Genomic DNA, 10,897 nt, shown 5'->3' with positions numbered 1-10,897 from the left:
TAGAATATTAGGGCTTGGGTGAGTGCCTGCCGGCCCAATATTAGCCTTATTTCAAGATATCAGGTACTCGTGAAGGCCGCCGATACCAGCCAGCGATACTGAAGGCAAAAAGAAACAAAAATCGGACATCGTAAGTCGTAAGTCCTCCTCGCCAGCAGTCGGCGCTACACTGGAGAAAGGCTGTTCTGAAACTGCTGCACTATTTGCTCATGCAGTTGTTCGCAAACCTTGCTTGTGAACAACGGAGCCTTTCAGGAATGCTCCTCTCATACGCGAGCGTCACACTCACCTGTTATCAATTCATCTCTTTGCCTGCGGAAAGTTTCACACAGGTCCTCAACTTTTGTTGCCCTTGGCGCAGCTTTTTTGTAACATGTTGCATGCATCCAATTCAAAACGAGAGACTTATTTGATCCAAAAAAACAGGAACATGAATCAACTTGACTATTAACTAGCGAAATAATGAACTTAACTGTCAATTGAATGTAGGTTGGGATTTGCATTCTGCATTTTATTTACGTTTTACTCGACGTCCCAACTTCATTGGAATTGGGCTTTGTAGAAGAGAAAATTGAGCTTGGGTCTTAGCTTGGTGAGGTTATTTCTGCTGAGTCGTACAGCTCACCTTTTTTTCTCTTCCTCGAAATGGCTCCAAAATTGTCGTGACAGGGTTTCGTGTCCAGCATGTGCACTGGCCGCCAATGACGGCAGCCTTTTTGGCTTCACTTTTCTTTTCTTTTCATAACTGGCTTTGCTTTATTGCCTCTTTGGCCATATTCTGATATTCTTTCGTGACACTACCGCTCCGTCACCATAAGTTCCGTTTCCTGTTCAGCGGCCATCATGACACTTTTCAAGTTGCAGTTTTAGCACTGCCGCATGCCCTGATGAACATCGCTCCAAGGTTTTCTGGGGACCTCTGCTGGCCTCCTTGAACAGTAACACAATCGCCACAGGCCACAAGCCACTAATGCCTCAGTCAAGTCAATAAGTCCTTGCGCATATATTGGATGTGTTATGATGGGAACATAAGTGTGTTTCATAAAATATGTTTCATAGTGTAAGTCATGTAATCCAAATAGTGAACATGTTCTTTGTTTGCTTGCGGTCCCCCTCAAAAATGGCGTTCTTTGACGCTTCCAAATTGCCCGTAGGTTTTAAAGAGTGTGACTGCGTTAGCCGTATAGAAAATGGATGGCGCTTTTGCAGTCGTGCAAACAATGCCTCATCGTAGCGATAGCATCGGTGGCCGACTGGTTAGCACAACCGCCTCACCGTTCTGAGGACCCGGCTTCAAATCCCGGCCTCACCTGAATGGAGTGTGCATGTTCTCCCCGCGCCTGCCTGGCTTTTCTCCGGCTACTCTGGTTTCCTCCCACAACCCAAAAACATGCATGCTAGGTTAATTAAAGACTTGAAAGTGTCCATAGGTTCGAATGTGAGTGTGAATTGTTGTATTGATTATGTTTGACTGGCAACCAGTCCAGGCCTTTTGCCCAAAGCCAGCAAGGATAGTTCCAGCTCACCCGCCGCCCAATAAAGACAAGCGGTCTAAAAAAAAACAAACCGATGGCTGTTCCTTTACATTTACAACCATACTGATTATTCATGCGCCGATATCGAATGAGCACAAACCAAATTGCTTGTAAATGTTTTTTTTTTTATACAAAGTACCTGTAACTGCTGCCCAATTTGTTCTTTCTTGCATACGTACTCACACATCCACATAGTAACAGACTGCAGCATCAGTATTCCAGTAACACTAGTAGCATTAAACTTGAACAAAGATTCTTGTTACACAATATGCTTCACCCAAAAAAAAACATTAAGTCTATCACCATCATGACACAATAGTTTTTGTCTTGTACGTGTTGCAAGATCAAATATGGCACATATTTGATGAGACGTGATCGGGAGGGGTTGGAGGGGTGTCAAGCAAGTCACAAGCTAAGAATGTTGCCGGTCTCCTTGTGGCGTTCATCGTGTCCTCGCCGGTTGCACCAAAGCAGGTGGAATCCCTTTCAGGATTCCATTTGTGAAGAATTTCCGCATTCCATTTCTTTTGCACATCATCATCGTCATCATCATCATCATCATCATCACCATCATCCACTCTTTTTTTCTTTTTTTTTTTTTTTTCCTGAATCTGCATTGCACAAAAGAGTCAATAGTGTGTTTTCATGTGCTGGAGAACATGTTCAAGGAAAGTAAGCGCATCGCGTTGGATTCTCCATCCACAATTCGCCTGTCCGAGTACATAGAAAGAAGAAATCATTCAAAGGTGTGTTCATCTGCTCGAATATAAACCATAAATACGATGCGCTACCATTTGTAGATACCGGCAGATTGGATTCCTTTTCCTACACCATGTATTGTATTTGCCTAGTAGCTATACGGAAAAGCTCCAGGGCCAAGATATCAAACATCGGGAGAAATGGATTGCAAATGGAGGTGTATAAAATGGTTGCAAGGATGTAGCTCTTACCTTATCATTATTTAGTACTACAGTTCCGACTTTGAATGATAATGGAATCACGGCATACTATAGAAAAATACTGATTGACATTTGAAATCCTTTCTCATCACCAAATCTCGGAGTCATCATTGAATGTATCAGTAAGGCTGCAATGATATCATCTTGTCCAAACCTACTGCGAGTTGTGTCATTAAGCATCATATCCTCTAAGCCGCTGCTGTGAAGAGAAATGCTACTTGTTTTCCATCAGGAGCAGAAGCGGAAGGCGATGTGCACAAGTGTGTCCACCGCGGAGTCATTAAATGTCACATGAGGTCCGATTCCGGGCTACATTGTCTTTACGGCATGCTCAATCCGTTGTCATCGGCGTCATCACATACAACGCTGAATGCGTTCAATTTTGTGGACGGACGCACGCCAAGCAACTGCGAAGGTTTGCATTGGGATTTAACTTTCACAGCAGCGAAACGTTTCGACATTAAAAAGGTGTTTTGGATGTTTCTTTAAGGTTTGCTATCGGATAGCGTATTTTGGAATTGTGTCACGCAAGATGCTCTGTTTGAGGCCGGAAAATACATTTGTTGATGGATGGATGCTAACGGAGATCATCTAAAGGAAGGGAATAATTCATCTCCTCTGGGAAATGATCATCGAGTGGAATTGGTGGGAATGGGTTCGTAGGGATGGGTGACTAAATCATTGGGAAGTGTGGCAATTGTTTGGACTCGATTGTTGATGAACTGCGCCTTGCATTGTCTCAGCGACACGCCGGCTCGTGCTTACGCCAACACGAAAACTGCAGCGTCATTCTGCTTAATATGACACTTTGCATCACGTTCAGAACAGTCCGCTGACGAGAGAGAGAGAATATTTCAGCCACGTCCGTCCCTGTTTTATACAAACTGTGAAAGCAGCTACTATAGTTTCAGGTTTTACAGAAGTGAATGACAAAGCCGCCTTTAGAACTTGACGATGTGTCCGTGTTGTCTCATTAGCACAATCGACGCGCGTCGGCATCCACAGGGACACTGCAATGGTCACCGGATGCCGTGACCGGGAGTTTATCTGCGAATGCTCAGCCGAAAGCTGCATGCCTACGAAGCTGTACATGCACGCATGCAATTGGCTGAATGCGTGAAGCTCAGAAAGGGAATATGTGCACTTCGTGTACGTGTATGTGTCAGGAGCAATAGACTGCATAAAAGTGATGCGGGATGAAACAATGGAGGCTTCACACTTTGGCTACCTCGTGACTGGTACACACTGTGGCGAGTATGAATATGAATATGAATATGAATATGAGTATGGCACGACTATGGACTAAAGTTCAGCGGTGGACGAGGCGTTTTACTTACCCCACGGTTGAAATGTTTGTGCAAAAGTACCACACTCACTCCCACACACTGCTGTAGAAAGTCAAAGGTGTTAAGCCTGCAACAGGGAGGCAAATGTCAGCTTTCCTTCCATTTTGTTTCATACTTTTGTTCACCACAAGCTGCTCGAGCCCTCGCACGCCTTTCGAAAATCAACTCGGCTTAGAATTGAATCTGCGTCCACATCCGTTGTTTGCGACAGTCGGGGGCGGTTTCACTTTCTTGGCGGCAGCATTTAGGGGGGAAAAAAGAGCGGACGTCCACGCTTGAAGTGTCAGCCGATGTTCAAACAGGCCGGTGGTTAACGACGTTTTCTTCCTAACGTTCACACTTTTCTATCAAATGTAAAAGCTTTCTTTCCTGTTGTCATTCACGCCAGCACCGATACGGGAGAAAGTGCGCGGGGTTGGGGAGTTATTCTATAAAAGCCCATTCGGGAGGATTGGGTATTGCATTCCGCTGCGTTTTGGGCCAGCCATTTACCGCTGGGCCGTTTGGCTGACTAAATGTGTGCTCTTTCCGTATTACTTCCAAGCACCTTTGACTAATAATACCCTTCTTAAGTACGATGCCACGACGAGTATATCAAATACAGATATGTTTTTTGGGATCGTATGCGTTTAAAGTTTCGGCCGTGGGCCCGACAGCCAGCGTTGACGAGCGGAATAAGCTTCGGCACGAGAATAGGAATAAGGTGAAGTGGAGTTGGCCATAAGCATGTGGTCGCGTGCAACGATGTATGACGTGAGCTCATGCGATGTTGTATCAATATCCTGTATTTCCAAGTTGCTATTATTCACCGTTACTTCTTAAATGAATGTTGTCTGGCGTTTCGAACTTCTTTTAGTCCAAAAGGAAACCGCTGGCACTGGCACTGGCACTGGCACGGGATCACAAGCTGCCATTTCGTTCCCTTTTTCAAATGACATCCAGCCAAACAGCCGAGTCTTCGTCAATGTCAAATTGAACAACCGCTTAGGCCCAAAACGTATCGAGCCAGTGAGACTGTAAGATTTGACCTTCGATCCCTCGAGATATCAACTGGCACGAAAGTCATCGGAGGCAATTGAATCCACCGAGCGGATATTCCAATAATTAACAACCACAAGAATTGAAGTATGTTTAGCACACGTAGTAATAAGCGCGGCCTTTAAATGAGGCACTACGTTTCTCAATATGAATTTGTATTTCGGCGCCCCGTGAGACTCTGCGCCCGCTCGTGCTTGATGGCAGACTGGTGTACAGCACCGTAAAGCGTTGGAGACGCCAGACAACACCATCGTTCCAGTAGCCCGCCTGCCCTCTCCATATCACAGCCCTCCATTGCCACATCCCTCTGTTCTCTCCTCCTCCTTTTATCGGTCAAGGCCTATAAAGAGTTTGGTCTTCTCCTCTTCTTTCTTGCTCTCGTTCTTCAGGTCAGCAAACACCTGGGTGAAGAAGTGCGGGTCGGTGTTGATCTGGAGCATCTTGCCGCTCATGCGGTCGATGATCTCCAGGCAGCGGTCCCAAAAGGCCTCCTTCTCGGCCTCGACCAAGAAGGGCTTCAGCGGGTAGGAGATCTCGTTGCCCATGTAGGAGTAGGACAGGTAGAGACACGTGAGCAGCGAGGCCTGCAGCTCGCGCTCCGAGGCCACCTCGGCGGAGACCACGTCGCGGCACAACATGTAGAGGAAGACCACGTTGGCCGGCGTGATGAAGCCCTGATCCTGCCAGCCCTGAAGGAGAAGGGAGCGGTCCACGCTGCGCAGCCACAGCACGGGATCGGTCGGCGAGAGACGCTTTAGACGGTAACAACGGCGGCACAGGAACTCGCCGAGGCTGCGCATCAGCTCGCTGGTGGAGGCCTGACGGGTGGGAGGAGGAGAATAAGTGATCAAGTGATCAACAAAACTATATTACGTTCCCCTGAGAAAATGTATTGTAATTCATGTTTTTTTTTTGAGTCATATTATTCAGGCTGACAGACGCTAGCATCAAACCTTTACAGTAATAGGATGTCGTGTGTTTACAGTACTATCGAGCAGGCGTGCGAAGCGCATTTTTGTTGCGAGCCAGTTGGTTAGTTAGTCCCTCATTCATTCTTTACATTCAGACATCAGCGGTAACTTGGATTTTCCTTTTGAGCTCTTTTGGCACTGCCAGCCTTCCCAGTTGACGTCTCAAGCCGTCAATGGCAGTGAGTGTGTTTTAAAAATACTTCATTCATAAACGATACAGCGATGAGTATATCTATCCATATACTTGTACGTAAGATATCGAGACACCGTTTTCCATGAAGAACACATACTCTAACTGTTTTTCAGTCCAGTGTTTCAAGACTGAATACGCGATCGAACTGTTAAACGCGTCAGCTGACCCGCTGAGAAGGAAGCATAAAGAAAAAGGCGTTACCTGAACAATGACACGCTTTGGTGTACCGACCGCAGTCGAAGGCTGGATCCCAGAGCCAGTTAGGGAATTCTTTTTGGCAGCGACAGTAGCTACGTTAATCAGGGTCTTGGAGGTCGGGAGGTGGGAGGAGGTAGTCAAGGTGGTGGCCGAGGGATCCTGGCTGGAAGAATAAGAGGCAAGATTTGCACAGGACTGAGACTTCTTCAGCTTCGAGCTGTTAGACGCCGAATTAGAGGTGATGACGTCATCCGCGTCCGGCGAGCATCCTTTCCCGCCGTCGCCGCCGTCGGACTGCAGCTTCTTGGAGCCCTTTCTCTTGGCTGATGCGGCCACAATACGTTTCCACGGCAACACACTGATGATGGAGGGGCGCTTGAGGGATTTGGCAGCGGCTGCCGCGGCATCCTTGGCGTTCTTGCTGTTCTGGACCGCCGTGTAGTGACCCACTGTAGCCGGGCCATCCTCGAACAGGGCTGCCTTGCGGTAGCTCGGGGAGAGGGACAGCACTGTACCCATGACGCCTGGCGAGGGTCAGCAGCAGAGTGACGGAGCACTGGTGCTTTGCAGTAGTGAGAGGAAACCTCCTTGTTTGGAAAAGAACCGAAGCCACTCGCCTTGGACGATCTGTCAGCAGAAAGAAGAACGAAACACGATACGATGGCTATCAAATGCACAACCCGGAGAAGTAGACTTGAACTTGTCGCCTTAACATTTCCAGGTCATCCCATTCATTTAACTTGATCGAGCTTGTGAAGATCTAGACGAGTAGATGCTACCTCCAATAAGAAACTTCAGTTTCATCGTAATGAACGAGTCACGTCAACAAAATGGATCCATTTCAATTGTATATACTCTTTGAGTTCAACACAAATATGGGTTTACAATACGTACACTATATATATATATATATATATATATATATATATATATATTCCTCTCAATATTCTGGCATTTAGCAAATACAAATAATTTTGGTCATCCTCCTTAACCTAAAACAGGAACATTTTCGTCTGATTTTATGTCAGACAGTGAGGGAAAAACAAAAGTGTGTTTCTTTTTCTCGGCAGCCCTGGGGCACCGTTGTTCGTATCGATACACAGCCAATGTTTGACAGCTGAAGCGCTCAGTGCGCCATTTTCCCTCTGAGCCGTGGAACAAAATTGGCTGCCGACAGTACAGTAGACAGCTGTTTCCACTGGGATTCACAATTGCATAGTTACCATGACAACTGAGCAGCCTCCAGCCCCTCCAGGATAATCAAGTCAAAGGAAGAAGCCCCATGATATGTTTTACTACATAAATGATTCCTGCAATTGTTCACGTCGTCTTATATTTGGGTATATTGCTCATCGACACGGGGGTACGCTTGTACCGTCAGTCCATAATGATAACATGGGAATTATAGCAAAGCAAATGTATTGATCTAGCGCATTTCATACCCAAGGTAACGCGATGTGCTGGATACTGCACACTTGCACTCACTCGCTGTTTCATACGCGTTTGCATTGTATTCGATCATTTCTTATCATGACAGATGATAAGACGCTTTTCGTCTCTATTGACATGCCATCGTTTGACTTTGGTGACAATGAAATACCTTATTACTGTCTTGTGTGGAACTGAGCAAAGTTGCAAGATGCGGTTCACGACGCCTTGGCCAAATGTGATGATCGATGTCGTCTATTAGCTGGAAATGACACAACGGGGGAGTGTCAGAGCTCTCTTTTTGCGACGGGCTTAAATTGGGGCGTAACTGTGCACGGAGGGAGGCGGGTTAGACCCGGTGTTGTTACTTTGGTGGACCGGGGCACCCCAGCAGCGCATCCGTCGCGCCGGCGTCCGCGCTGCTGGGGGCGAGCGCTCAGCTGACTTCAATCATCGTCGTCATCGTGCGTTCAATAAATTGAAATATTTCGACAATGAATGATTCAGCGGTTTTGATGCCCGCTGTTTGCACATTTATGAGTGGATGACATCGGACTTCTTCTTGAACAAGTCAAATGCAATTCAACTCCCAATTTGATCCGTTTGGGAATAATGTTTGTGTTAATTGTCTTTCAGCTATAAGATGAATATACAAAAGTGTCAATAGTGAGAGGCGACTTTATCTGATGATTTCAAATGATTAACTAGCTATGTTGACAACAATGCAGTAGCTAATAATAAGTGCTTATTCAATCCATCAACCATCCTTTTCTGTGCCCGTTCAGGGTCACGTGCGGGCCGAAGGCGGACTATACACAGATAGACAACCATTAACACTCACAGACATACCTATGGACAATTGAGAGTCTTTCATTCACCTAACGCGCATGTTTTGCGAATGTAAGAGGAAGCCGGCAAAGTCCACACTGAGGGCCTGAGCCGGGATTCGAACCTGGACCTCTGTCGGGACTGTGAGGCGGGTGTGCAGACCACTAGGCCACGCACTGCGATGCGCCAAAAGAACATTTTGCGTTTTCAATCAGTAATCCACTAATAGCGGTACGACGGTGGCCATGTGGTGATAAATGCCACCGGTTGGTCAAAGAAATCCCCAAATCCGGTCCCCATTAGCAACAGTCCTTATATGCGATTGGAATTTGGCCAAATGCGCCGAGTGGGAATTAAAGCCACACTGTGTGTTCTGAAGTCAAGGGAGTAAACCACCACATAATCAGTCATCGCTACTCGAGTCTGCATTTGATGCAAATAGGACTTCTTTGTACGGCCCCATAATGGCATCCCGGTGTGTCACGAGTGCAGCCGTCACATTGAAGTCCGCTTGCTCCTCGATTGATGACAAAAATCATCCCCCGTGCGGGGTCAAGTCCAGCCAGCGACGTTTTCCTGGGATTGAAAGGCGAGCAGTGATTTGCCTTTTGCAGTGGAGAAAATGGCTGCGTGGGGTGATGATAAAGCCTCGTGCATGCGGAACGCATCAAACTCCTTCCCATTCGGTTGGAGCCTTCACCTGCACCAGAGTTGAAGGTTTGTACAGCAGCCTTTACCGCCCGACTGGGGCGTCCGGTGCTCATCGGTATTATATAAGAACGGAGATGTACGAGAAAGAAAATGTGCGCAAGCATCCATCTTAGCTTCAAAATGGAAGCCTTGGAAACAAGACAGACACCCCGCCTCCTCTTTTGAGCACACAAGGCTTGCAGAAGCATCACGTTGTGTCATACACACATACATGATGGATAAGAATAGCGGCGCGACACATGCTTGCTGCGTTGCTTTTGTCAAAGGTGTACCGTGCGCTGATACGTTACAGCTCGATTATTGGGTGTTGATAATCTGTTGCCTGCTTTCCTACCTGATGTTCAATCGACTCTCCTTGCGCGATCCATGGAGGCTTGTGACCGCCTCGCTTCAATTCCAGACCTTCTGCTCGCTTTCCGCGCAACTCGCCGTGAAAAGCCCCCACGCTGTCTCGACCCCGTGGGCTACTGCTTTCCGCCTATTTCATCCCTAAAACAAACATGTACACTGGGGCTCGAGGGAATACAAATGCTGGAAACAGAGCAGCGAAATGTGCTGGACAGCAAATTGGAAAATGTCCTCCATTGAGACGCCAAAATCGACACGGTCACAAAACTCAAATGAACGTTGACATTTTTAAAAATGCGTCAAACGCGAACAAAATAAGGGGGAAATGACATCTACAAATTCCAGAAATAGCCATCAGCGTCTACCCTTGGCAATGCAAACCTGAGAGAGAGAGAGAGAGAGAGAGAGAGAGAGAGAGAGAGAGAGAGAGAGAGAGAGAGAGAGATGCGGGAGTCTCGAGTTATTCGGCTTGGATGGGGGAGGTCAATTCGGCCTTTTGATTGGCTGCAGGGAAGATGCTGCTGCTGCTGCTGCTGCTGCTGCTGCTGCTGCCGCCGGGCCGATGAAGTCATTGGCAGTTCAGTGGCTGCGGCCTATCAGAACCCATTCGCTGTCCGAGGTGCTGATCCAGCCGAGCACAGGTATCGCAACGGCTCCCGAGGAGGAAGAGGAGGAGGAGGAGGAGGAGGAGGAGGAGACCGGCAGAGCAAGAGCAACCCTGGGGATGGGTCACTCCGTTTGTGGAGCAAACCCACCCACCCATCCATCCATCCATCCATCCATCCACCCATCCATCCACCCACCCATCCATCCATTCACCCATCCACCCATCCATTATCCGCACCGCTTAAACGTAACACACTAAATATGACTGTAATTAATTAACCGCAATGAACGCAATAATGTGACACCCCATACCAAACAGCTCATGAGCCCCCCCCCCCCCCCCCCCCCCCCCCCATAAAATAATAAGATTGAAATCAACTTTTGGAGGTCTGATCTGTTGATACGTCTTCATTGTAATTGTTAAAACGTTTAGTTTGATCAGACATATTTTAAATAGTTTGCGTTTGTGCTCTGAAGCTGTGTCTCTCAGTCTCAAATCGTTTTTAGCCGGCTAGAGGACAATAACGTGAGCTTTATGACTCCGCAGGAACGGGATCAAGCTAAGTTCTCTCACCGTGCAGTAACACTCTCACGCTGTTACTCGTATAAGCAGAAGAAGATATATTCATGTCAAAGTTTGTCCATTTTTTGATTGTACAGCTAAATTTATTCTTGACCAGTGTGGTGTGAATGTGAGTGCGAATGGTTGCCCGTGTCTACGTGTGCCCCGCGACTG

General features: G+C 47.2%; 1 protein-coding gene across 5 annotated transcripts; it reads right to left on the bottom strand.

The window, feature by feature from the left end:
• Positions 1 to 1,639: 1,639 nt before the first annotated feature.
• Positions 1,640 to 10,224, bottom strand: LOC133465836 (cyclin-dependent kinase 5 activator 1-like). 5 transcript variants are annotated; one of them, XM_061748971.1, is made up of 4 exons: positions 9,542 to 10,224; positions 7,841 to 7,930; positions 6,244 to 6,867; positions 1,640 to 5,696 (listed from the first exon to the last, which is right to left on the bottom strand). In XM_061748971.1, the coding sequence occupies exons 3-4, from the start codon at positions 6,757 to 6,759 to the stop codon at positions 5,205 to 5,207; spliced, it is 1,008 nt and encodes a 335-aa protein (XP_061604955.1). In that variant the 5' UTR covers positions 6,760 to 6,867; positions 7,841 to 7,930; positions 9,542 to 10,224; the 3' UTR covers positions 1,640 to 5,204. The 5 variants fall into 5 exon arrangements, with proteins under 5 accessions (XP_061604955.1, XP_061604952.1, XP_061604956.1 ...); XM_061748968.1 differs by lacking the exon at positions 7,841 to 7,930; XM_061748972.1 differs by lacking the exons at positions 7,841 to 7,930; positions 9,542 to 10,224 and adding an exon at positions 8,518 to 9,506.
• Positions 10,225 to 10,897: the final 673 nt, after the last annotated feature.

Source organism: Phyllopteryx taeniolatus, chromosome 16 (genome assembly GCF_024500385.1).
Source record: "Phyllopteryx taeniolatus isolate TA_2022b chromosome 16, UOR_Ptae_1.2, whole genome shotgun sequence".
Lineage (NCBI taxonomy): Eukaryota > Metazoa > Chordata > Actinopteri > Syngnathiformes > Syngnathidae > Phyllopteryx > Phyllopteryx taeniolatus.
Note: the sequence above shows the minus strand (reverse complement) of the source record. Positions and strands in the feature narration are given on the sequence as shown.